Source organism: Phymastichus coffea, unplaced genomic scaffold (assembly GCF_024137745.1).
Source record: "Phymastichus coffea isolate CEN01 unplaced genomic scaffold, Cenicafe_Pcof_1.1 PCOF00058, whole genome shotgun sequence".
Taxonomy (NCBI): Eukaryota; Metazoa; Arthropoda; class Insecta; order Hymenoptera; family Eulophidae; genus Phymastichus; species Phymastichus coffea.
Genome location: NW_026706869.1, coordinates 1,510,491 through 1,538,304, shown reverse-complemented (window position 1 = coordinate 1,538,304; position 27,814 = coordinate 1,510,491). Strand labels below are relative to the sequence as shown.

At 39.6% G+C, this 27,814-nt stretch overlaps 3 protein-coding genes across 5 annotated transcripts in view; 2 read left to right on the top strand and 1 right to left on the bottom strand.

Moving 5' to 3' along the window:
• The first annotated feature begins 725 nt into the window (after window positions 1-725).
• On the top strand, window positions 726-4,718 carry LOC131666264 (polynucleotide 5'-hydroxyl-kinase NOL9). Of its 2 annotated transcripts, XM_058938776.1 has the most exons (7): window positions 726-1,246; window positions 1,316-1,408; window positions 1,482-3,250; window positions 3,329-3,522; window positions 3,609-3,656; window positions 3,733-3,929; window positions 4,204-4,718. In XM_058938776.1, the coding sequence occupies exons 1-7, from the start codon at window positions 919-921 to the stop codon at window positions 4,422-4,424; spliced, it is 2,850 nt and encodes a 949-aa protein (XP_058794759.1). In that variant the 5' UTR covers window positions 726-918; the 3' UTR covers window positions 4,425-4,718. The 2 variants fall into 2 exon arrangements, with proteins under 2 accessions (XP_058794759.1, XP_058794758.1); XM_058938775.1 differs by having other exon boundaries at window positions 726-1,408.
• A 169-nt stretch (window positions 4,719-4,887) lies between these two features.
• Window positions 4,888-11,805, bottom strand: LOC131666263 (DNA (cytosine-5)-methyltransferase 3B-like). Of its 2 annotated transcripts, none has more exons than XM_058938773.1 (18): window positions 11,718-11,805; window positions 8,914-9,580; window positions 8,420-8,508; window positions 8,208-8,336; window positions 8,053-8,140; window positions 7,873-7,986; window positions 7,648-7,794; window positions 7,491-7,582; window positions 7,296-7,406; window positions 7,008-7,227; window positions 6,804-6,937; window positions 6,698-6,745; window positions 6,560-6,624; window positions 6,231-6,496; window positions 5,930-6,166; window positions 5,713-5,854; window positions 5,438-5,643; window positions 4,888-5,300 (listed from the first exon to the last, which is right to left on the bottom strand). In XM_058938773.1, the coding sequence occupies exons 1-18, from the start codon at window positions 11,787-11,789 to the stop codon at window positions 5,104-5,106; spliced, it is 3,024 nt and encodes a 1,007-aa protein (XP_058794756.1). In that variant the 5' UTR covers window positions 11,790-11,805; the 3' UTR covers window positions 4,888-5,103. The 2 variants fall into 2 exon arrangements, with proteins under 2 accessions (XP_058794756.1, XP_058794757.1); XM_058938774.1 differs by having other exon boundaries at window positions 7,891-7,986.
• Window positions 11,806-22,375: 10,570 nt separating this feature from the next.
• Window positions 22,376-27,814, top strand: part of LOC131666365 (uncharacterized) — a 57,899-nt gene continuing 52,460 nt past the window's right edge. Inside the window, exon 1 of the mRNA XM_058938986.1 lies at window positions 22,376-22,946. Coding sequence (XP_058794969.1) covers window positions 22,768-22,946 — 179 coding nt within the window. The 5' untranslated portion in view covers window positions 22,376-22,767. The remainder of the gene's footprint in view (window positions 22,947-27,814) is intronic.

Here is a 27,814-nt window from a genome sequence, read left to right as displayed (position 1 = left end):
AATGCATAAATAACTAATACATATTTTATATGTATATATTTATGGTTTTATGGTTCCCAATAAATCTTTAGGCTAATTCTAATTCAATAGTACGATAATCGTACGTAACAAGTTACTGCCAAATTAAGAATTCATAATAAACTAATTTTGCAATTTCATGCAACATAGCCTCAAAAGTGATAACAAAATTACTCTAATTTACGAATGTTTTGTTATAACAATATTATAAAAATTATAATTAATCTGAGCTGTATTTTAAAAGTAACTATTGGATAAAAATTTGAATACTTTTTATGCTCATTGAAATATACTATTTGTATTTGTAAGTTTGTCTAATCACTTTGAGGTTATATTAAGAATTTGTAATTTCAAGTTGACAGCAGTAGAAAGCCCGCTATAGAAATTGCCTGTCGCGTACGATTTCGTATCTATTGGGGAAAATCAGTGTTTCGTCATTGCGTGTACTAAATGCAGTAAAAGTTGTTTACGAGATAATAACCTTAAAATTGTAATGATTTAAAATAAAAAATTGTATTAATGAGTTATGAATTAAATAATTCATTTGTTCTTCAACGTTATTTGTTTGCTTAGGTAGAATAGTGTGTTATTATTTTGCTATGCTTCGACTTTTGATTGGAATTTAGGAAACCGAGTCTGTCACCCGATGGCACCACTGGTCTTCCGTACTTTCGTATTTTTTCGTAACTAAAATTGTAAATATAGGACACATGTTAATTATTTGAGAAGCGACTTTTCTTATTAGAAGTAAATTATCAAATTTAGAAGCATGTGACAGTATTCAGTAAAACTTGACAATTATAGGTTAAAATAGAGAAAGTTAGAACATTTTTTATTTGTAATATGTTTTAATCTTTCAGGTTTGTAAGGTTAGGAAATTTATTATTTTAATTGAAAAATATGGTTTCAAAGAAAGAGAAGGGTAAAAGAAAGAAGAATCCAATAGAATACGAAGACGAAAATGAACCTGATAAATTCCTTGCTTATGTAATAAAACCAAAGAAGAAAAAAGTAACAATGGAATCTAGCTCGGTAGCCAGTGCAAGCAAAATAGATTCCTCGAGAGAAAAACCAAAAATAAAAAAAAAAAAAGTTAAAATGCAAATAGAAAACAATCTTTCAGAATCAATGAGTAAAGATGATACAGATTCTATGATAACTATGTCTATTAGTGCAAAGCCTAAGCTTTACCAAAATGCTGGTCATTCAAAAGCTACTAATGCTACAAGTAAGAAAATGAGTAAAGTAAAAAAGAAAATTAACTCTACAAATCAGAAAACTTTAAATGATTCTTTAGCTGATTGGTCAGTTGATGAAGCAACTGGTATTGAATTGATTACTCCAAAAACTTCTTTGGATCCAGTTGATGAACATGGAAATATAGTTCCAAGTATACAATAGTTTTTTATAAAATTCACTATTTTCTAATGCAAAATTTATTTATATAACATTTATTTTTTCAGTGAATTATCATATTCCAAGAAAATTTGAATGTGATATAGAATATGAAAAGGATATTTCACATTATCATATGAAACCAGTTGTCATTGAAGCTCATCTTAAAAAGCCATCTAGTTATTACATACCTGCCATTCTTAGAGATAAATCAAAAAAAGGAAAGTCAAGCAACGAAAACAGTTTTCAAAATAAATTAACATCTATGAATCAGAAGATGGTTGAGAAGGCAAATGAAAACAATGATTCAGCTTCTGAAGATTCGTATACCGATCTTGAAATCGTTCCAGGGAATACTAAAGTCAAACCATCCAGTACTTCAAAAGTGATAGGTAGTTTCAATGATACATGTAGTAAAATACCAGAAGCTCTTGAAAATTTAAATACAGATACCAGTAAAACTAATGTTGAAACAAATTCTAATGCACAAGATCCTTTAAAAGAATCTAATGATAAATCAAATAATGTAGAAGATTTTAATACAGAATCCAATGAAACGTTAAATGCTGAACAAGATTCTAACATACCAGATGCTTTAAAAGAATTCTATGAAGAGGTAACAAAAGGATTTGAAAATCTTGCCAATAAATCATTAAACATCAATAAAAAATCTAAGAAAAAGTCACTTTTGACAGTTGATCAATCAGTCACAGATGAAAGAACTTTAGCAAATATAGTTTCTAGAAACACTGCTCAACTAGAAAATACAACCTCAACATACCATCCAAACATTGCCAAATTTTTTTCACTAGAGAATAAAGTTATCTTAGTACTTTATCCAGGAGCTCAATTTTCATTTTTAGGAAAATTGAAAATAAGAGTATTGTATGGAGCTATAGAGCTCTATGGTTCTTTATTCAACTCTCAAAATACATTGAAACCTTTAGAAGTCTACTCTCCAAAAGGATACAGTTCTATCAGCATCTCAACCTCTAACACAAATGGTATGCACGATAAAGAAGCTTTATGGGATTGTTTGACCTCAGAAGGTGTAGACAGATCCCTCAAAACAAAATTACATGATTCCATTCAGGAATGTAAAGATGGTTGGACTGTTCTTCTCCTGGAAAATTTTGAAAATACACTGACAAACTTTCTCAATTCCTACAGTTCATTTAAGCTATTTCCTAAAATAGAAAATATGAGGTATTCCTGGTGTGATCCAAAACGAGCTGAATACATTCTTCAAGCATATTTCCAATGCACCTGCTCAGCAGATGAAATATCTATTGGTCCTCAGTGGAATCAAAATGTAACTAAACAATTATTAAAACAGTGGCAATTGACTAAGTCTATGTCCACAGTAATTGTTGGAGGCAAAGGTGTAGGCAAATCCACAACTGCTAGATATTTGATTAACAATTTACTAAGGTATTCCGAGAAAGTTGTGTTGCTGGATTTGGACATTGGGCAAACAGAAATGACACCACCTGGTTGTATGTCGTTAAATGTTGTAGAAGAACATTTGCTTGGACCAAACTTCACACACCTGAAAATGCCTTATTCCCAGTACTACTTGGAAGATGTAACTGTTACAAACTGCATGACTCGATACATTGAGTGTGCTAAAAAATTAGTTGAATGTCTAAAGAGTACAAAAGATCTGCAGCAATATCCAATTGTTGTAAATACTATGGGATTCTGCAAAGGGATTGGTCTTGACATCTGTATTTTCCTAATAAAACTTATTCAACCAAGCAATGTTGTGCAGATTATGTCTAGAAGACCAAAGAATAACTTTGAGTTTTCCTTGTTCAAACAAACTATTAATGAATATGTAATTTTTTTTTTATTTGAATCTTTAACACCAATATTAATAAATAATACTAATTAATGTCGTACCTTTGGTTTTTAGAAAACTTCTTTGAATTTTCTAAGCAATGACAGCGTTGTTTATGAGAAAATTTGCGATTATGAACTACATCACGTTCCATCTGTAGCCGAGGGTAAACGTCAGTTTGAAACCTGGAATATGGAACCTCGACAACAACGAGAACTTGTTTTGCTTTCTTATCTTAGTCAAATTATTAGTAATGCTGATGATAAAAAGTAAGAAATATTCATTTTACATGAAGTGTTTTTGATATTCTGTTTATTGATGTTGACAGAAACTATAATTTTATTAAAAATTTCAGCTTTTGCAATTTCACGTCCAACAGCATCAACAACATAATTCCATACACGTTAGTATTAGTTATATTTTATTGATATAGAAATGAAAAAAGAAAATACGGATTTCAAATTTCAATTTTTTTGCAGACTGCCATTCTCATCGTTTTATGTTGCATTAATAAAATCAAATACATCGCCGACTCACATACTATCGGCAATGAATGGAAACATCGTTGCTTTGTGTGGTACTGATCTGGACGATGAAACTTCAGAAGAAATCAAAGAAACTTTAAATTATCCTATGGTGATAATAAAACCACCGTCATGTACTTGCTATGGCTATGGTAACAATAGAATTTTTATTGTCAAATTAGTTGAGATCAAATCATTTTGAGTGACAAATCCTGACAAAATATGATTTTATTTTTAAATAATTTTTAAATATTTTTGTCTCGTAGTAACTTGAAAAAATAATATTTGTAAGTTTGTTGTAAACTACTTTAACTACAAATAATTTTATGAAACTACTTGCTTTATTAAAATACGTAAACTAATGAAATTATTATAATATATATATATATATACATATATTTGTCTAAAATAATTGAATTTTCATAGGCATAGTGAGAGGCATCGACATGAAACGTCGTGAGATCTACATCAATACGCCACTCAAAGAATCCGATTTATGTCATGTGAACATCTTAGTCGGTTGCACTCCAGTACCATTTACTTTGTTGCATGGAAATGCACCATACGCTGGTGATAGAGGTGGATTGCCGACTAGTCGCGAACCTCGTCGAGGTAACTTCCGTATCGATCAGAATAAGAATACTTAAGAGTGAACGTTTCTTATATCTCGTTAAACTATCGTTTTATTCATACATTTTTCTATATCGTGCAGAATGATTCAAATATTTTTTCTGCTATTCGTTTTGTCTAAAAATTCTCGCTTTCTTTTTTTTTTATGACATTGTATAAAACTGAATTTGTAAAAATGTATCGATCATTCAATATGGAGATCATACAGTAACGTATACATAAATACGTCTAAATGTTTTATTAATAAATTCAACCTATATTTTTACAAAGTATTTACATATACGAGATATGAATAATAAACGAATGATTACATAACATTTTTTTAATCGTAACTTGTTAGTTTAAATGTATAAAAAAGCATTCGACTGACTCAAAAATTTATTGTAATTAAAACTTTTGTCATAATTTTGTAATATATAGATTGTTTTAACATATTTCTTGGTAATTTTATTATTAATGACATTCAGAAATTACATTTGTTTCATATATATTTAAAAACAATGGCTTATTCTATGAATTTTTTGATTTGCTAAAAATGCTAAACGACGTACAAGTAGAATATAATATTAAAAATTGTTTACACACAATATATGTAATATATGTAAATGAATATATGTAAATTATTCATAAATATCATCTAAACTGTAAAAATTGGCACACTAAAAATATTGTTTAAATGAAAAATCTTAAGAACAATCAAAAGTAGAACAGGGGGCGAAGAATTGCAACGAGAGTTTGTACGCTCCAAGCTTTCCCGATAAGTTGCAGTCTACGAGTTTTCTGCAGATTAGCATCCGTGTAATGAATAGGAAAACCAAATATTTCCTCAAGCTCGGTCACCCATAACATGTCCTTCTTTCCGTTCATCAGCACTGGTTTCAAGTTTTCTTTCGCTGTAACATTAATAGAAAAAAATGTACTGAAAACTTGACAGAGACGTAACAAATAAATAATTTTCTAGAAAAACAAAAGATAAACTATTTGACTTTTTCTATATTTTTATTATTTACAGTAAAAGAATTAAACCTACTTTGATTCAGTGAATTCATCCTCGTGGTTACGGTCATTATTTTTTTTACAAGTGCCTGGCGCTTGCACTGTTTTCTCAATATGTCTTGCAGAATCACATTATTCACCTGATAAGGACCCCATGGCAAATTACCCCAATAGAGTCTTGGTCTATGTTGCGCTGAGAAATCGGCTGAGTCTAAAAATAATGGCTCTCGTCCTAAATTTCTACGTGAAATGAAAAATAAATACTTATTTTAGTTTTCATTTTGCTTTTTGTAAATAGTTTACACTTACTCGCTTATTTGATTTTTAAATTTTTTGGGCATTGAAGCTACATTCTCAAACAACCAAAACAAATGACGTTTTTTGTTGTACTTGATAAGAATTTTCTTTATTCTCACGTAGTCATAAAAAAGAACCCCCGTACCTTCAGGATCTGTAATTCATGTAGTTTTCGAATGTAACCAAATTTTTTTTATACCATTTCATAATTTTATCACAAAATAATTACCATCTAAACCACGCCTTTTTGGATTAGCTAAGCTTAATTCATTGCACGGCGATCCACCGATGAGTAAATCGATAGGCGCGATTTCTTTGATCTTCTTGTCGTCGATGTTTCTTACATCACCTAACTGTATTATTTCGTGGCCGTAATTGAAAAAGCTAACCTGTATCGAATCGGGATCAATCTCGCTCGCATAGTAACAGTCGATGTCGATTTTTAGATTCTTTAGAACCAGTAATCCTAAAAATAAAAACAAAGTTAAGATTACTTTTCATGAACAAATTTGTTGATAAATTTTACTTACCAGTGCCAATACCATCAAATAACGACAAAACTCGAATTTTTCTATTACAACCAAGTCGTTGTAAATTCGACGGAACGAAATCACTACAATTGATGCGATATAGACTAATTAAACGAGCTTGCCAATCTTTGCGCACTTTCATCATGCTGCTTTTCATCTCGATTGATTTTTGATCGCAGAGAAAACAGTACCATGGATGTCGAAGTAAAACTTCCTCGTAGTACTCAGGACAGATGATGTATTTGATACATGCTGTGCAGAATACCCTGTGGGAGGGGAAATAGTTACATTATCAAATTTTATTGAAAATTTTAATTGATCAACTGTACCTTGGACAGTCTACGTTGTCGCACATTGCTATCAAATCTTCATCGCCGCAAAGACTGCAGTAAAACTAGAAAGAGATAAAGCTGTAATTAATAAAATGATTATGATGAATATATTCTAGCATGAATTGATTTGCTTACGCATTTTGCGTCGTTTCCGTAAGCAAACATTTTCGGCCTGAAATCCTCCTAAAACAGACCAAACATGCAATAGTGATATTTTTAAGAATTTTTATATTATTCATACATGCATTACCAAACAGGGATTGCACAATGATGCATAGAAAAATGGATGCTCTTCCAGATATTCATCGGATTTTAAGCACGATATACACAATGATTTTAACGGATACTTCTTGGCAAAGACAAGTTTCAAGTTTCCTATAATAAAGGAATGTTTAAATAAATTATTTCGTTATAACTTACAACATAAATTTCATGAAATACATACTGCATTCAAGTATCAGTTGTTTTCTGGTTTCGTCCACGGGCTGATTTTTCACTTGCTTTCTCAACTGCTTTTGAATAGTAGGTGAATAAAGTTCTTCTCCACGATATTCTTGCAACGCTGCATCTTTGAATTTTAATTGTTCTCTCGATACGCAAAATAGATAAGTAACGTACGGGATATCCCATTTATCCGTGACGTACTCCAATTGCTCACCATAATCCTAAAGTACAGATCTATTGGATATCGTTTGTCTTTTGTATTTTAAAACTTTTGGAAAGCTGATTATACCTGGCATGCTCGCAACACAGCTTTGCAAAATAATTCGTCTTTTGTAGTTCGTATTTTAGACTCCATCTTCTTCATACCTGCCGTAAATTGAAGGATATGATGGTACTCGATCTGCAAATACAAAAGACCAAGGTGTCAATTTCATATATTCATTAATTTATACTTCAAAATTGAAACAGCGAAATAAAGATTAACTTGGGAATATTTGTAATCGCCATACCACATAACCCACTGGTGAGCAACATTTGGTTGTCTCTTGTTGAGATGCTGATATTCCATAATAACACCTGTAAAAAAAATAACGGGAATTTTTAATATCAAGTGTAGGAAGTTTTGAAGAGCATGGCATTACAAGGCCAATAGCTGTATCCCTGGATTTTTGCCCAAACAATCATGCCTGGCTTCTGATCCATTATATCGATTCCACCCTCTTCCACGGGTTTTTCCGGCTTTTCAACTTTTCGAGTTGGATTTTTCACTTCTGTCGTTTCCTTGTCTTCTACAGAATCATTATTTTTTTTTGAAAGAAATGTAAATGAAAAAATGAAGAAACAAACAAAAATGAATATATAATTACGTTCTTTTTTTATCTGACGTAGGTATCTTTCGTTCTTTTTAGAATTCACTGTTTTTAGCTCGTTTAGTTTTTCTTCAAGGCTTTTTGGGTACGGATATAGAAGTAAATTATCCACTGAGATCATCAGAAAAGTATAAAATAAATCATTTAAATTATTATATTTTAACCAATTAAACTTACGTTTATCTTTGTAAGGTAAAACATTGATTTTTAACCATGAAGTATATGGCTTTATGAGTGCTCCGTTAGGGAATTCTTTTCGCAACAACTGAAATGACGCAGATTAATTTTAATCCTGTTATCGAAATATTTGCTCAATTATTAATCAAATATACCTGAATAATTCTAGAACATGCATCTTCCTTTTGCTTTCTGAAAGCACTTTTTGAATTAACTGTAGAGCATAAACTAGTAAATCGCGCTTCCAATTCATTAGAGAAAGAATCTACGCATTTTTCAGGCAACTTTGAACAGAATTCCAAAAATTAATACTTATGGAATGATTATGTAGAGGCTGATTTGTTGTTAAGTTTATATGTTATACTACCTGAGATATAAGTTTTTCTCCAATCCAGTAAACCCATATCTTGCCTTTATTGTCGAACATTCCTGCATCTTCGGCTTTTATTATGATTGCTGTTGATTAGAAGTTAGTGTTGATTAGAACAGTTTTGAACTATTTCTATTTAAAAACAATATTCATTTGATTCCAAGCTTGCAAGCCAAAGACAATAATGTATTTGAAAATTTCTCAAATTTATTCAGTAAATGAACGATTGTTACATTTGTTTTATATAAACTAGTGTAAAACGATTATTTTTACATTTTTATTCTTTTTCGTACACAAATTTTTTTAAAGTTATACTAAAAAAATAGAATTTTCATTTACATTGTTTCATTACAATTTATATAATTTCATTTTATTATTGATATCGATAAATCACAGCAAAAGCTTTCTTTACAAATATTCATTATTTGTAATATACAATGCAATGAAATTTAAATTAATTTATTCAGGAACATAAGTTAATCTTAACTCACCGGGCCACCATCCACTGCTGAAGCATCCCCAAACAATTTTTCCAGGAACATTGTCGACCGTCGGTTTGGTAGATTTTTCATTGTTACATTTCAGCTGAAGCCTAGTAACTCTTCGGGATAATTCAAATTGACCCTCGATCACAGGTGACTCTTCACTAATTAGCGTCTCTCTACTTCTCTTCGTGGCGCAATTTCTCTTCTTCGAGATTATTGTGGTTGTCGTATCTACTTGATCATCAGTTTTTTTAAGTGAAGAATCTTCGGCGAAGGTAGAATCGCAACTCTCAATGCCGCTGTCGTCGGTGGTGTAAGTGGTGGAAGTTTCACGACGTTCGATAAACGAATGCGACGTATTTTCGCTGAAGACAAATGAGCTTTCATGTTTCGTTTGATCTTCATTGCTGCTCGAAATGTCCACGTTATTCTGCAAGTCTTGATCCATTAGACTGTCATCTGTGTTAACTTCAACGCTGACAATCGTCAGAACGCTGTCAACGGAAGCTTTTTCATCGCTGGGATTGACGTTTCTACTGGCTTGCCGTGTGTCTTCGTAGATTGTCGAACATTTTCCAGCGTAATCATGATCGAGAACGAACGAAGTGTTTGTCGCCGTCTCTCTCCATACGTTATCCGACCAGAAGTTCTCAGTAGTGATCCTTTTATGTATCTGTAACGATGTGCCTCATTTGTAAAAATATATAATTTTATTTATATTTTAAACAACGAAGAAAAAAAGGATGCGTCTGCCATATCTGTTCGTTTTCCCCTTATATATGCATATGACAATCGAAAGAAATTTGATTAAAAAATTTGTTTTTAATTTGAATTGAGTAACAATATTTTTTCAATAGATAGTATAAATCATCCATCAAAAAAATCATTGGCTTTTTCATTATCATTAATTTAATACAACTATTTTCGGAGAAAAAAATTATGAAAGAAAAAGAACCGCAACCAATTACATGCTATATCCTCCTGTAAACATCCTGAAAAAAAGCCTCGTCATAGGTATGTGACACGCATTCGATACTATTCTCGCACATGAATAATTCACGTCAAAAAAAAGGGTCAAAGGTCGTTCGCGTCTTCCCTAACTTTTTTTCTCCCTACTTCCCTCGTGAAAAGTTTATAAATCGAGGGTATAATATAGGCGAAAGGAGGGTTGGTCGGCCAAGTCTCTCTCTCTCTCTCTCTCTCTCTCTCTCTCTCTCTCTCTCGCTCTCTCTCGCTCTCTTTTCTTTCGCTCATTTCATTTTTTCATTTTTTTACACCACGATGAATGGAAGGACTCTCTCTCTCTCTCTCTCTCTCTGTATATACATTGTGTTTACAATCGTGTCGTGAAAACGGTTTCATTCATGCCGAGTTTATTTCTCATCGTGAAATTGTCTTTCGCAAACAATACAACTTTAACGAGGTTTTTATTGAACTTTTGTAAGATGATTTGTCAGGCTGCTCGAAGGAGGAACATGTACTTTATAAAATCAACAAGTTGCGCCTTTTCAAGTTTTATCGAGGTAATTGAAACTTTTCGAGATGGGGTGATAAACGTGGAAATTTATGTCTCCATTCAGCTTTGATGGGCTATTTGTATAAAGAAAAAAAGGAGAAACAGTACTAAGATTTCTTTTTATAGTGCGATCTAGCCGATAGCTTATCCGCAAGGAAATTTACTGTCTATGGGCGATTTTTTTATGTAGTCATATTTTTTATAAGACAAACAGTTTTTTCATTGACTAATTTAAGAAATCACATCAAGTTCAACTACCACAATGATTTTGCATAGAAAAAAATAATTACGTCTAACAAAAAATCGTAAGCCAACATTCCGACCGAACGTTTATCTAAAAACAATTTCTTCTCGAATAATAAGCAATCATAAACATTATTCGCGCACAAAATGTATAAGACCCCCCCCCCCCCTCCTATCAGTGTCGTAGTTACTTACGTAACACCGCGAGCGTAAATTCTATGGCAGTCCTGTAAAGCATAAAAATGCATAAATCCCAGCGCATTGTAACGATATCATCAAAAATTTTATCGATCGTAAAGAGAGAGGAAAAAAGCACGCGGCGGCTCGTCTTTTCCCAAGCGAATAAAACGTCACCTGTGCCGCGCAGCACCGCATTAAAAAAACAATCGAGCTCCGTCTGCGCGAACGAGAAGTAAGATTAATAGAGCGCAACAAGTTTCTTCGCCCCGCGAATTATGGATGTTTTTACCCGCGCGCGCGTCACACTATACCGCGAGAAATATCACGAGTTCGTGTCATAGCGGAAACGACCGATCGACGATTCGTTTTGTCTTACTTTAGACAGATCTTGCAAGGTGATAGTGTACAGATTTTTTTCACAAATTGCGTGAATAACTGAGTCTTATTTTTGGAAACGCTAATTTATTGCAAGTCACAAATAAATAATACACAAGAAATTCCAAGAAAAATTTACTCGCCGCCACAAGTCAACGCTCATCCCAATTGCTGTGTATCTCATTCCGAGAATCCTCACGCTAATCGTTCCGTAAAATAAAAACGGTTTCGAATGTTGCTATTTTGACTATGGTTGCACTGTGCTCCACACGCGACAATTAATAATTGCACACATTATTTACTCCACCTAATTACTATCTCTAATTAAAAGGATAATAAACATTCGATAAAACGACAACCTGTTCACGTGTCATTTAGGTTATAAGGTCGTATCAGTATGCCCCCTCACACGTTCAAGTGATCATCCAAAAAGCACGGTGCACGCAATATAACCCCTATACGCGCACAAGATAGAGGGGAAATGAAATTTCCTCACCGACAGCAAGTCAACCTCACCGACGAGATCCCATGCACGACGACTGCTGCTCCTGCTCCGTTTCCTGCTCATCCTGCCATGTCTACTAGTCGACTACTGCGATTTTAATGCTTTATACGCCTGTCAAATTTATACCGCGAGCGACGAGGTGGGGGTACACACATAACGCGCCGAGACAGAAAGAGAGCACGCGGCTTTTGCTTTACTAAGAATTTGGCTGTTTTGGATAGGCTACGTTATTGTTTCTTTGATTAATGTTTTCGTTGAACAATACATTTTTGTTGAATGCCTACACTCATGAAAATTAATTAATCACACACCTAAAATATCTTTATTGCGAAATTTAATTTTACTACACCCAAGTCATGATTAAATTAGGAATAATTTCAATATTTGTTGGTATTGCAGTGATAAAACGACGATAATTTATTTTCATTTTAAGACAGTATATTCAATATTATTTTTTAATTCAATATACTGCATTTGTTGCTTCAAAACGCAGCAACCTATTTGGAAAAGCAATGCTTTGATTCCAAATTTGGAAAATAAAAGCAAATTTAACTGAAATAGCGAATAACAAAAGTTAACTACGTTCTATGATTAGCTATCAGCAAATCATGAGAAATCACGTGGATCCGTTGAAGTCTACCGTACAATGAGACGAATAGAGAAGTAGAGAAGAGAAAAGAAAAACGAAAAATAAGAACACAAGACGCGATACCGACGAAGCTTACCCAAAGAGGCTTATACGCACTGCAGACGAGAGAGAGAGAGAGAGAGAGAGAGAGAGAGAAGGATTCGCGTAATCGGATCGGCTATAGTCTCTCCTGCCCCCTTTTCCGAAAATGTCTGTGTATGCTCTGCTAATGCGCTGCCGCGTGATGAATGATGGAGTGTAATTTCCAGGACTGGACGCACCCGACTAATTTTTTCTTTTTCCTTGCGATATTTGTTACCACGTTGGTTTGTACAAAAACATTGCGCTCTCTCTCTCTCTTTCGTCATTCAATGTTTCGTGCACGAAATGGAGTTTGACGTGAGAAAAATTGCTTTGTAAAAATAATCCTGCCAGGCTTTCGTGCTGCTTTTTGCCGTTTTGGAGTATGCTTTTGTTGCCGTTGTTGTTTAATTCAATTAGTAGAAGGTCGGTTGATTTTGGTTTTTATATTACGACGAAAGCTTCAATGCGCCAATATTAAGAAAGCACTATTTTTGACTGCCATAATAATGCGAAATTACAAACGATGCTAATGTTTATTACGAGAAATTAACTTTGACAGATGAGCAAATATAAAGGTGATAATTTACAGTTCGAATTGATGGATGCGAAATATTTGTTATGCACCATAATATCGTATAAGTGTAGTTATGTACCATGAACTAGGCAATGAAACTTTCGAAAGTTGGAGGGTTATTAGTACTACAACGTAAACACAGCTGATATGATTCTCTATAAATAAAAGACTATTAGTGCTTCTTACACTTACACTATTCGAATGTAGGCTGACACTCAACACGGCAACTCAATCATATATTCCGTCGATTGCCAAAAATCATTGCAAAACAAAAAAGCGTGCCCCACTGCCTCAAAAAAAGCCTATGCCTAGGCAATCGTACATCCGACAAGTTCATCAAACATAAATCGCAGCTCTTTCGAGTTAAAAAATTCTGCGCGGCTGAGGTCGTCGCCGTCGTTATAAGAGGAGGGGGGGCGTCGTGTATAGCGCCGGGATGGAAAAGTTGCACGAGAGGGCGGACGCGCGCGCACCTCGGGTCTTCCGTACCGGCAAATTATTGATTTTTCACGGGAACAGGTTTCCAAGGTTACGAATTAGCGCCGCCGCCATCCTCCTCCTCCTCCTCCTCCTCCTGCAGCGTCGGGCGGCGGTGACGACGCCGACTGTACTCCTAGTTTTTTTTTCTTGCCTCGCGCGCCGAAACGACAAGCCACCGCCAGCGGAGTTTGACTTACTTTTTAGCGGGAGGAGCGGCTACAAAAAAAGAGTTGCGGGAAGGGACGGCAAACGTGATGCGTTTGAAAGAGAGAAAAGGTTTTCTGTTTCTCTCTCTCTCTCTCTCTCTCTCTCTCTCTCTCTCGCTCGTACAACGCATATCTGCTCGCTGCAACGACGAGCTTATGTACGGCGTACTTGAACTTGAGAAAGTTGGCCGCTCTCTCATGCAGGGTTAATGTAAACTCGCGCGGCAGCGCAAGACTGATGAGCGTTTGCCAAGCTATTTGCTATAAAAGCTACCTCTTATACACGGCCCGTTCGAACTTCTTTCGCTCAATCCGCCGCATTGTTTCTTTCTCTCGTTTATTTTACTACTGCTGTGATCGAAATTCGTACGTTCGAAAGCTCGAGCCGCGTTGTTTTTCCTCATGACTACTCGAGCGTATCATTTTAATTTTTAACTACTTGGCTTCGCTTCGCATCAATCACATTCGCGTAGTTCGCAGCTGCTCGAGAATTCGCAATGAGATATGAATGATGAATTGACTTTCATATTTTTTAGGCACGTCATATCTAGATTTTTCAAATAAAAATTGGACATCCTCATTAAATATTACTTTTTTCATTTCCACTCGTATAGAAATTAAGCTAGCACGAAGTACAAATACATCTTCGAAATTCCGATTAACACTTTCAAACTCGATCCACTTAGACTTTATCTGTATGCAGCGAAGTCAACGAAACTCTTTCTTCTTCTTTTTTAAGTAATGGCACTTGAAAAACTCGGGTCGAAAAAGAGGAGCGAGATGAAATTCTAGGGCCAAAATCAAAGTCCTCGGGTGCGGAATCGCAAGCGATGGCTCGGCAGCGAAAGGATTTGCCCGCGGAAAAACCAGGTCAAAAGTTGGTTGCGCGCAAGCCAGGTATAGTGCACGCCATCGATTTTTCAAGCTGCATGGCTCAAACCCCTGCAGCGCTGCAATTTCGTTTCGAGAGAGGGTGAGCATTTTTTTCCTCACTCCCCCCTCTTTTTTTTTTTCTTTGGCTTATGGGGAAATTGTCGAGGAGCTCGGCAAAGTCTAGTACGGATTTCGCATGTCTTTTTTAAATAGAGATGTTGAACAAAAAATCATGCCAAATTATTTTTGCTTCGACTTGAAATGTCTACTCGTTCGATTGTATTTTTCCGTCTTGAATGCTTTTGAAGAGGAAACTGCCTGTTAACGCGTCTAAAGTTCCAAAAATCAAAATATTCTCAAATTTTATTTCCCGTTAAAAAATATTTATCACTTGATCTGACTGGGATGATCGTGAATAATTTTCGGAAGAATTCTCCTGCAAAAAAAAAAAAAAATAAAATAAATAAAATAAAATAAAAATTTACACACATCATCCAAACGGAACTTCTCAGTAGCGGACGTCTTTCGTTGTTCAAACACATTTTACCATGCATCGTTCGTCAATGTATAACGAATCCCGAAGATTACAATATATTTTTAATCTCGGCAATAAAGAACAGCTGCGCGAAAACGTAAAAATACGAGTACGACCTCGGAGAAGGTCACTTTATTTGCGCTCTACGCACACGTGACTCGACGCACTTTTAGCTTACATTTCATTTATTACAGTGGCTGTCCAAAAGTCTTCTTTATTTCCGAGAAACAGCGAAATTATAAATCTCGGCGACGGATTAATCATTTGTTTGCTGGAATAAGCGAGAAAAAAAAATATCGATCGTTATCGCACATTGGATTAAACCGCATCGGAATCCAAGCGAGAAGCAGAAGAAAAAAAATGCAAAACACTTGTCACCTCGTATACAAATCAAAAGCCCCTTCTTCACCGCGGATGCGCGAGATTCCTCGGCCAATGAATCTATTTCTTGCCATCAGCGGTGATACGCGCACACGACACAGCAGCCATCATCGCACGCATCGAGGAGGAGGTAGAAAAAAAAAAGAAAATGAGGAAGAGAGCCATAAAGCTCGGCTACACGTATACGCAAAATCAATAAATCGATGAGCGAGCGATTGTCATCGTAATGGCGTTATATGGTTGCACGTACACGAGGCGCGCGCGTTGTATACGTATATACTTTTGGGGAAAGCTTGTGTAGCGAAATCGAACGCCCGTAATGTAGGCGTTATCGGACGTCCGTCGGTTTTGCGGCCTATCTTGCCTTTCGCCCCGTTAAAAGCGTCGCCGATAAAAGTGTACATGCACGAGGGTGTCTGCGCGCGCGCGTGTGTGCGTCGCCAATAAAGGCCGCGGATCTCTTGATTATTATTATTTTTCTTCGTGCAGCGGGAGACGAAGTGGCAGCGACTTTATCTTTTTTTTATTTACGTATTTATTTATTCCATTGACGCTGGATTCTGCGTGCAAAATTTACGTCACTTGATTAGTTGGAAGGAAACGGGGAAAGGCAGAAGATTTACGCTCGCATGCGTTGGAAACATCTCGCGGTTATAATCTTCTAATATTAGTATTGCAAGCGAGCTTTTTTCCCCGATGGAGAATTTCGGCCATGGAAAAAAAAGAGAAATAGATGACTAATATATCGCTTGCGTTTTGAAAATTCACGTCTTTACGGCAGACATATACATGGAGAGCCACGAGATTAAGCACGTTCAATAACAAGTGGCAATGAGTCACCGAAAGTTGAGCGCTAAATCAGCGATATAATTAACGAACGTCCAAGGGCAAGCTGCGCGCATCGCGTGGGCGTTGTGTGTGTGCGTGTGTGTGTGTGCGCGCGCACTTTCTCCGCGACGTTGTTTTTCTAGGAGCACGCTCTCCGTATCTTTTCGGCCAATCCAGGCGGGTCTTTTACATTCGGTGGCAAATTGTCGTTCGTTTATTCTGCCGGAATGATATTTACAAGTGTAAATGAACATGCACGCGCGCGCACCTCGTCACATCCGCGCTGACAGCTTTTCACGCTAAAAGCCCGGAGCTTTTGGCTCTTAATGGAATTCTTATCAATCGTTGTAACATTGATTTCGATACGCCAATTACTGTAGCAAAGAAGGCAGCAAAACGCAGCCTTTGACTAACTGCTCGCGCTGCACGCGTGCGAAACTTGAATTTATCAAAAGCTTTTCGGAAAACAAAAGACTCGCCGCCGACGAGCTAGGATTTTCCCGAAAAACGCGCGCGTTAATTAAAAATATAAAAACCAAATCATCGAGGCGAAGGTAAAAGCTTCGTAATTGCCGCAACTTTCGTTTTCCTCGTTTTTTTTTTTCCGTCCCGATATCTCGGGCGTTTTTCTTTTTGCGCGCACGCGCTAATTCTCTCTCGCTGCTCCTTCTTTGCCTCATGCGCGGACTGGCTGACTCACAATGCTCGTGCTGCGCGTCCCCTTTTTACCCCGCTTTCTCTTCGTCTTTTTCTCGCGTCCGATGCGCGCGCGACCGTGCACAGCGTCTTTGGATTCCGCTCGCGCGGCTTTGCTTTGCCGTCGTCGTTCTTTTAATTATCGCCCCCGAGCGGGCCGTGGAGGAACTGTGCCAGCCGGGCCGCGTAATTTTCGCCGCGCGCACCATCGACGTCGCGAGCTTCCCGCGGAAATTCGACCGCGCAAAGTCGCCCGACGCCGCCCGCTCGCGAGAGCAAGCTCGTGGCACCACCGCGGCGCAACCGTCATAACGGCAACAAAGCCTCCGACTTTCTCGTCTGACTGTCCTCCTTGTCGACGACGACGCCACCCACTCGCGTATGCAATGTTCTCCTCTCGAGACCCCCCGAGGACACGACGCCGAGCAAGAGAGCGCACAGTCTCCTCGTACTTTTTTCCCCAGCGACGTGGATGTCCTGCCAGTCGAACGTTAAAAGAGAAAACCGGAGACCCCTGATCAGATGTTCGCGCGGCACGGACGTCTGAAACACGTGGCCTCTATCCCTTTTTTTTTTTTTCTTTTCCTTTTTTTGCTCCAAGTCGTATACGCGCAGCCTTGGAACGAGGAAACTGTGAATTCCGTAGCTCGCCGAGTGCCTCTGATTTATTCGACTGAGCTTTTTTTCCCCCCTTGCGATTTGCTCGCGCACCGTTACGCGCCACATGCAGCTCCGCGTCTAGAAAATGCCGAAGTGTGCCTTTTCGTATTGTTGCCGATGATTTTGTTACACGTTCGCGCGCGCGGGCACAAAACAAGAGGAACGCGATTTTCAATGCGCGACGAAAAATATAGTTGGCAAATCAGATTGCCCGGCTCAATTGAAAAAGGGCAGAAACAAGCTCGGAAAAAGTAATTGACAAGCCCTACGTGTGCGCCACCGTACGATTGTTTTTTTGTTTTTTCCCTTTTTTTTTTTTTTTTTTGCGGTCGCGTTCGCTTGATTTTTGCACGTTCGTCATTCACGTGCCCGGAATGCTATACGCGCTCTTTTTTTCTGAATTCTCATTTGCGCGATTTATCGCTGCAGCGAGGAGGTTCAATACACGTGGAATATCACTTTTACTTCAACAGGCGCGGCGAGGAAAAGGTCGAGCTGCTGAAGGCGCAAGTTCTGGGTTAATGAAAACGCCACTAAAAACTTTTGACTCTCGCTTGCGAGCCGAATTATTCGCTTCCTTCTCCTTTCACCGGTTTAATTCTTATCTGCTTTTTTCTCTCGTTATTTATTGCGCGAGTTCAAGGTCTCGTTTACTTCTTCTACTTACTTTAATTGAATGCGTGAAATAGTAACAGAAGTTTTTTTTTGTATGTCGTTGCCGTATTAAATCAATCTTGGCGACGACGGACAGGCTGAAGCTTGGGACGAATAAGAATCACTGAGTTTTTTATTCCATTCGCTTTTTTTGAGAAAGTTGAATAGAATTCACAATCGATATGTAATGTATTTTTAGAACTTGGTTTTGTTTCAGCTGATTTACATATAAAAATGAATTTTAATGTGATTCAGTCACCGAAGCTCATGTTATTTATAAAATGTGTGTCCGTTTATCACCGTTTTATCATCGTGTTCGCCTTTTTATGCAAAAAAATAAAGAATTGTCGCAAATTAATATTATTGATCAAACGAAGAATTATCGAGGGTAACATTGTATAAAATTATCGGAAACGTTTTATCTTCTATTATGTAAGTAACCTAATGAAGTACCTGCGTAATAAAATTCGTTCGCGAAAAAGAAAATTAAAAATAAAGTTACATCAAGGCCGTGAAGATTCAAATTTAAATTTTTCAAAAAAAGATCTCAATCTTTACGTGCCCAAGAGTGAGCGAGGTCATCAACCCCACGCAGGCATGAGGATGCCGCCGCACGTAGCTCCATGAAAAAAAAAATCCGTTCAATTTTCTTCAACCAATGAGAATTGAACCCATACGTGGAAATTATATTGACACGTAAATTTACGCTCTGATCAGAACTCAATGTTTTTAATCACGCGTAGCAGCCAAATTTTTATCTGTTAATCCAAGTAAGAAATTATAGCATACGTAGATTTACCAGCCGTCAAAAATTATAAAAGAAAAAAAAATTACAACTTTTCTTTACGCACGACGAAAAAAAAATAGCGAACCCAACCCAACGAGTACGTACAGCCCTGGTCGCCTGCTCTCCACCCACAAGTCTCTCTCTCTCCCTCTCTCTCTCCCTCTCTCTCTCTCTCTCTCTCTCTCTCTCGGCAGAACAGCGGCAGCAGGGTCACACGGGCGAGAGAGCGCTTCACGCACACGCGAGCACGCAAAGCGAGTACTGCTGCCGCCGCTGCTGCCCAGCCCGGCGTGTATTTATGCGAGGCAAACACAGACGTGGCGCACACGGACCTCGAGAAGTAGACGCCCGTTGTTGGGAGGAGAAGCTCCACTTTTTCTCCCCCCCCCCCCCTCCCTCCCCGCGAAGGGCATGGCCCTTTAGCGAATTTGACCCTTTGTGCATGCTGCTGCTATGTGTTTTTTTTATCCACGTTTGGCGAGAAACTTACGCCGCCGTATCCAGTGTTACTTTGTTGAGGAATTCGAATTTTTGCTCTTCCGAGCAAAAGCGAGAAAAGAGCTGTATACGTCTATGGTGGCACGGAGGCGAAAGGCTTGCCGCGCAGAACATGTATTCTGTGAACGAAAAAGAACCAAGCTGAAAAAGAAGGTTTTTCGTCATTTCCTCATGGGAAGAGTCTGCGCGCGGGAGACTTCGCTTTTTATTTTCTTTCCCGAAGCAAATTTCTAATCACGGCGAGCGAAAAGGAAAAGCGAAGATTACTATCAGGCTACGCGCAATGTCAAAATGGCAAAAAGTGCCAACCGAAATAACTCAACGCCGAGAAATACGCGAGCCCGACAAAAGTGGGGAATCGCCCCCTATATATAGCAAAGACGCCGAGAGAAAGAGAGAGCCTTTCCAAACTGTATTGCGTAACTTTTTGCAAAAATTCGCGGAGCTTTCAAAGCTGAGGCGGTACGACGATCGCATCTATAACGCACCTTCCCTTTTTTTCTGGACCGTCCGAAAAGAAGAAATTGGGGAGGGAGGGGAGTGTTGCGTGCTGCTCCGCTACTAATGTATACGTGACTGTTTTACAGTCGAACATAGAAAGAGAGAGAAAGAGAGAGAATAGGTTTCTTTTCGTGGACTGAGTTCCGTCGTTTTAAGACTTTTCACCTTTACATCAAGTACCTAACGAAATTCAAGCTGAAGATTGATATTCGAAAAGGTGGCGTGCGCATGATCTTGGCACATATTAGGGCGAGCTCGCGCGTATGCGTGTCGTCGCAACTGAAAACGACGAATTCGAGCCGGACGCCAATTGGTTTTCTCGATCTCGCCGGCCCATAATCAATTAAAGAAGCTAGTCCGTTTTTCTCTGTTTTTGTTTTATTTTCGTGGTGACTTAATCGCGTCGCTCGAGAAAAGTACAGCGTGATTCGACGCAAGTAGCTTTTGGCTCGCGCAATTATTGCCGGATCTCGTTTGACTCGCGGCCCGCTGACATTTGGTGGGCTGCGTCAAAAGCAGCAATTGGCAGCAAGGCGATGTCGAAATTTCATTTACTAACAAGACGCTACGAAGAGTATGCCCTTCGTCCTCGTTACAAACAGCCTGACAGCATAAAGTAATGCTCGAATCAATTCAAACGCCCTAAAAAATACGTTTCACGTCATAGCCGATAAAAACGAGAGAGAGAGAAAGAGAGAGAGAGAGAGAGAGAGAGAGAGAGAGAGAGAGAGAGAGAGAGAGAGAGAGAGAACGTAAGGGTGTTTACTATCGCGTGAAAGTAAGACCACGATGCGTACGATGTGGGCGAATGAAAAGAAAAGCTCGTAAATTAAACGAGTGCAAACGCGGCATCTCGCGAACGACGTAAGAACGCACGTTGAAATTTACGACTCGCGGCGGAAAAAAAGTGGCTACATACGCGCTCGATAACGTCTCGATCGGCCGATCGAGAAACGTCGAATTCCAAAAATGAAGCTTCTTTCCCGTCCGCCGTTATATCGACGCGCCGACTGCGATGCAACCCTTTTCGCATGCTCAATGCGCGCGCGCGCGTTTATTGCAATGCACGACGCGCGACGCCTGTAGCCAGAGCGAGACAGCCTCTGTCGTGTGCACGTGGACTTTGTGCTGATTAGATGCCGCGTGTTGCTTCGTTTTAAAACGAGAAAAGGAGAAGGAATGTTTAAAGCTGTCGCTAAACAGCGTTCATCGAGTTTGGCTTTTTCTTCGCGGAGCAAACTTGTAAAAGAAACAAACTGAGAGTTTGGTCTTACTTCAGTTTGAATTGATTGAGCATCTAAAGGCGCAGATATGTATTTTATTTAAATGTATAATTGTAGATTTTCACTATCGAAAAGTACCAACATTTTTTGTTAAAATAAAACTCAATTGAATATTATTTAATAAAAATCGGTTACTCCAGTTTATTTATATTAACGTAAAGTCTAACAAAGTTATATCTATACAAAGATATCGTCCTCTCTTGTAAAATTCTGACTGTTGTATTTTGGTATTTGATTCTACATGCAAAAAATGTAAACGATTGCAGAAATTTTTGTTACTTTCGTTTTAAAGCTATGCTTCTTACAATTTGAACGTTTTAACAAATAAATGTCTCTTACTTATTTCTAATATACACGGAATAACACGTTGCACAATACTGATGAAACAAAATAACATGTCCAGTAGTTTCTTCGCCAAATTACAAAATATTCCACATCGTCGTAGCAAAAATGTTCGAAACAAGTACGTAATAATCAGCGGCCAGCTGGAAACCCACATACACACATATATGAGAGCTGAAAGAGAGTATAGGTGCGGGCAGGTAACCCAGGTGACGGCTGCGTGTCGGACAAAGCCGGAGCGGAGCAGCAGCAGGCGCATCCTCCTCAGGCGTTGGAGATAAACAAAAGCAGGCAGTAGGCAGGCAGGCAGAGCCCGAGCTGGCTCGCCGTCGGTGTGTATGCCTGTGGCTCGCACACGAGAAGGAGGTAGGGGGGGAGAGAGAGAGAGAGAGAGAGAGAGAGAGAGAGAGAGAGAGAGAGAGAGAGAGAGAGCGCACAGCAGCTCACGGAGTCGCGTCGTGTGTACGTGCATGCGCGCGCCGCTCGTCGATAGAAAAAGGGCAAAACTCGGCGCGGCTGCGGGAGCGAGCGAGACGGAGCTACGCCCCCGCCGAGAGCTCTCTCTCTCTCTCGGCTCTGGCCGTGCGCGCTCTCTCGCTTGGCGGCCATGCCGCTTAGCCGCCACCGCCGTCGCCGCCGTAGCGACGATCTGCGCTCTCTCGTCGCTCTCTCGTGGTAGTAGTAGTAGTGGCCGCCGCTCGCCAGCAGCAGCGTCTTTGAGGTGTGCGCGATGAGACACACAGTACTTATTATTAATCGTTCGACGACCACCAGCATCAGCATCAATTTTTCCAGCCAGTTTTCAGTTTGCAAGATATAAAATCAGGCGGGGAACGAGAGAGGGCTGTCTGTCTTATGCGGTCGGTTGATTTTTTCGGCGCTTTTTCTTTTCGTTTGCAAGCCACTCCGGCGGCACCGCAGTTCGCCTCGTTTCGTTGTTGTTGTTGTTGCATTGTTGCATCGGCCGGCAGTGACGCGGAAAGAGTGTGATAAAGTGTGCGACAGAGAAACGAAAAGGAGGCACCGCCAAGATGCAGGTGGCCACGCTGTTCCGAGAGAGTGCCAATCTCCTTGGTGCTTCTAGCATGGACACTCCCCAAATGCAGCAGCAACAGCAGCAGCAACAAATGATGCAGCAGCAACAGCAGCAGCAGCAGCAGCAGCAGCAGCCGATCGACTACGCGCATCACATGCAGCATCATTACAAAATGTGAGTGTGTTTACGTTGCGCGCGCCACTCTCGCGACTCCCATATGTACATGCGAATTGTTGCGACGAGAGAGCGAGAACAATTGTGTAAACAATTGCGAGAAGGAGAGACAGGTGTAACGAGGGGATCGATGTGGTATTTAGCGTTTTATAGATGCAGCTATGTCTTTTTCTTACGGTTGTGTGCGTTTGCATCCTCGTTAAGGCCTGTTTAGGACGTTAGTCACATTTATTATCGAGACTCTTCTGCGGCTTTTAAGAATTTTTTCGTCCTCGGGGTTCGCAGTCGACTGGAAGTTGAACATTTTTACGGGCAGCATCCTTTTGCGATAATTGGCACTGTTCAATCAGTAAAATACTTGAAAGGCGCGAAGCAACGATTAAAATTAGTCCGATCCTCCAAAACTCCACATAATCGTGCACGTGGGAAAAAATGGAAAAATCGAGAGAAGAATTTTGATTTTTTCCCGTAATTTCGTAGAAAAGCGTGTCGAAAAGTCAAGAGTTCGAAACATGTTCTTGAAGGGGTGGGAGGAGCGCGCGGGATAGCTCGTTACGAGGCAAGGAAAAACCGGCTCGGAGTCGAGTGAGAGAGAGAGAGAGAGAGAGAGAGAGAGAGAGAGAGAGAGAGAGCGATACGTACACGCAGACACGCGAGAAAGAGCCGGGCACAACCGGTTTTTCGTCCCGAAATTTTTCTCCTCGCCTCTCGCTCTCTCGCACACACATGCGCGCGCGTATGTGCCGGACAACGCACCGTCACCAGCGCGCAGGTGCCGAAAATTTCGCTCGCTCGACCTGCAGCCTCGTCGGACGCCTCGGGAGTCTACGTGGACGTTACTTGCGGCCGCGCACTTTCGCGACGGGCTTCGTCGAATTGCCGTCCCCGTGTATTCGACAGATTTTTCGCGCGAGTTTCTGTACGCAACTCTCGCAGGGAACTCGAGGGCCGGGCCACTATCCCGCTTTCGAAAAAAGTTCCCTCCTGCCGAATGAAATTGGCGCGGTCCGACGGTTTTGTAATCGCCGCAGGATAGAAAGATTACACCCTGTGCTTTCCATGGCTGCGCGTTAAGCTTTCAAATTTTTTTTTTCCTTGCCCAGTTGCAGTGCAACAATCGCGACAATCAGGTCGGCAAAACTTTTTTGCGAGCGCTGCTCTCCGCGAATGTGCCACGCAGCTCCGAGAACTCCAAGTACTTTTCTCTGTATCTGCCACATTTGAAATTTCCGTCAAGATTTTCAGCGCCCAACTTCGTTGCTGGAAAACTAATGCGGAAAAGGGAAGAATCGAAAAAAGTTTTCGACCCCGAACCTTCATTTAATTCATAGCTCGTGAACCGCCCGAAAAAAGCAGAAGAAGAACGTCGTGCGAAATGCCCTTGTTTGGCGTGCCAAGTTGCGTCAGACGTCGTCGCCAACGACTCCGCGCCTTTCTCTCAGGGTCACTAAGCGCGAAATTTGGCGCTCTAACTTTTCTCCATCCAACCCCAAGGATGAATGCTTTTTCTATCTCTTTGCCCGCCAACTTTTATACGTTACACTCGCCGACATTCATAAAGTTACGTCGCGATTGCTTTGTTTGTGGCACGAGGGCCAGTTTACGCGAGACGTCGATTTTCTTCCTCGGTCCGATAGTAGTTTATTAGTAACGAGCTTCGATGCAAACCCGATTAATGCGGCTCGATTACGTTCTCCTGCCTCGCAGGATTTCATCGAGCCGGCGAATCAAATAATCCTATGGATTTAAGACTTCAGCCGTGTTTCGAATCAAAAGAAATACATCGCGTGTTAAAGATTCCCTTTGTTCCTCTAACAGACTGAAGCACGTGCTTCTATTGGTGACCTCTATAATGAAACAGCATGATCATCACGCGACCGTAAACAAGCTCATTCTTAACTTTTTTTACTTTCGCTCTCCGCGTGCGCATATTCAGCTTTTCTGTCTCATTCTCGCATGGGCTAATGCCTCATCCCGTTGGCCGATCCGCGCGTTCGTAAGCGCATCGCAGTTCCGCTAGGTTGACTTTGATAAGAAGCACTTATCGATTTTAATTGACGCGCGACAATTGTAACAGCCGCAAAACCGACAAAAAGATTCCACGACGACAGCGCGCGTCGAGCAATTATCCCAAATCAATTAGTCCGCATCGTGAAGTTTAATAAACCCCTCGCGCGCGAGTCGGTCGCGCAAAAAAAGCGAGCGAGCGCGAGAGGAATCTCGTATATAGAAAGAAAAAGAGAGAGGGACAATGGCGAGAGTTACAGCGCCATTCTCTTCGCCTCTTTTTTTTTTTGTACGCTGACCTCTTTCGCGAATTTTTCTTTTTATCTTTTTCTTTTTTTTCCGTTCATTTTTGCAACGATAGTGGTATTTTTTTCGACTGCAACACTTTCACGAGACGCACAGAAAGTTTGTAGATGTGAGCAGGTTTTCGAGTCTCTCAGGTTCAAGGATAGGGAAACTTTGGAGAGAGAGAGAGAGAGAGAGAGAGAGAGAGAGAGAGAGAGAGAGAGAGAGAGAGAGAGAGAGAGAGAGAGAGAGAGAGCGAGAGGCGCGCTGATAATTGAGTTAATAGTCGATTGACCGGTTTATATGCTCTCGTGTGTGTGTATGTGTGCGCGTGCGCGTGTGTGCGTGTGACTCTATGTTATTAAATCTCGCTCATTACTTAACCATTGAGATATACGATATTAATTGGTCTTGATATGTTAATTGCATTTTTTTAGTTTTACTCTCATTAATCGGTCCAAGTTTCAAAGAAGAATCTGAAATAAACAATTGCGTTACACTTGCGCGACTAGGAAACTCATTTGAAAAGAATAACGAGTTTGAAAACTCAATTTAATTCATAGATGAGGCGTCTAAAAGAAAACATCCTTTTTGCAACTGGAACCCCCCACGAAAAAAGGCCCCAGCGCCTCTCTCTTTTTTTTATCCGCTGTCGCGAGCGCGATTTCACTCCAAAAAGCCGGGTGTCGGTGGTCGTCTCTCTCTCTCTCAGGGTCACGTTGTAGCTTTCTCTTCTCTCTATGCAGATGCGCGAAGAGAATGACTTCGTCACACGCGGGACCGGTTTTTTCTTCTTTTTTTTTTTTTCGAGGCTTAGGCCATGAGAACGCGTGCGCGCTCTAATTGCGACGACGAGGAGGGCGATTTATTTTTGAAAAATTTATATTCTACGCGCGTTAATGAGGACGCGCGTTTTGGGCGCAAAACTATGGGAACGTTTTTCTCCGTCGAACAGCATTTCCTGTGATGTATAGGAAGAAGAAGAGCACAAGTCGACTTTTCCAAATGTGTGGTATATCTTTGCCTTTGCTCTCTCTCTAACGGTTTATAAATCTCTTTGCGTTGAAACATTTTTGGGATGGAATGTCAATTTTTTAGCAAAAATCTTTGCAACAGATAAAAGTCGATAAGAAAGTCGTGTTTGAACAACTCTACGTAGCTTTTCACCTTATATTACTTTGCAAATTTGAGGTTATCAGAAAAATAGAGCAAATGTATGAAAAAATTACGGCAACGTAAATTATTAGAATTTAAGGAATGCGACTGTATAAACTTGGCCAATTAAGCTCAAGTAAGGATATTTCAAGACCAATTTCGAGTTCCGTGTCAGAGAGAATAATTAATAATCCTATAAACTCTATATTTTTAATCGAATATTTAACATTAATTCTCACGATAGATCTTTTCAATCTTCGGGAAAGTATGTAACCGGCAAATACAATAGTTTCGATTAATGTTACTTCTTTTGAAAATGAAAAATCTCGACTAAAACACAAACAAAATCTCTGGTATGTATATATATTTCGGAAAACTACTGTTTGGAATCTATAGCCGGAAATCCGTGCAAATTCGAATTCGATTGAAAAGTAAATAGCATGTGTGCATCTACGGACGTATAGATAGTAAAAAAAAATACACAACAATTCATTCAACTTCGCGCTTCGTTCGAGGGCCAATCAAACGTCGATTGAAAAACGGAGTCATAGGCGTGTGCTACATACAGTTGTAAAAGCTATCAAAAACAATAAACGAAGCACACCACGCTGTTGTTGCTTGCCAATCAATTTCACTTTTTTATCGTTCGCGACTAATCGAGAGAGAGGCTTGATTAATTATAACGTTTATCACACTCGTCAATCAGCCGTAACAGTCGCAAGAAAGGGACCTAGTTTTCCGTAAACACAAAGTTCATTGCGGATTCGTCGGCGAAAAAAAACGCGATTGTTTCTTTTCGCGTTACGTGTAAAAACGAATCTTGGATTTTTTTTATCTTTCGTCTCTCGGTGCCGAGCGAGAAAGCGAAAGCCGGCACCGATAGACGACTGCGTCTTATCTTGTCGCTCTCGCGCGAAGCTTTGTGCCGCGTCGCGATAAAAGCCAAAAATACTGCTGCTGCGCTTTGGTCGCTGCTGCTGCTCTCCGCGCGGCTTTCTTTTATTTCAGCACTTTTTCACCTCCTCTCCTTTTCGGCGCCGGCTGGGCCACTTTTATTTCGGATTTTTATCAACATCTTTAGCCGCTTGTTTTTCCAAGTAATTTTTTTTTCTTTTTTTGCGGATCGCAGATTTATGCCCCGATCGAAAGGCGTAAAGCGATCGCGCGAGGTTGGAAAAATCGATCAATAAACATTGCGTAATCCAAGCGCATTGCAAACAAAAAGAAGCATCATCCGTAATATCAAGTAATAGTGACTCAGAACAGCAGCTTTTCGCCTCTGGTTTTCCCTTTCGCTTGATTTCAATGCGCGCATGCATCCTCCTACTCCACTTTTGAAACGGTTTATTATTCAGCTGCCTGCTCTCTCTCTCTCTCTCTCTCTCTCTCTCTCTCTCTCTCTCTCTCTCTCTCTCTCTCTT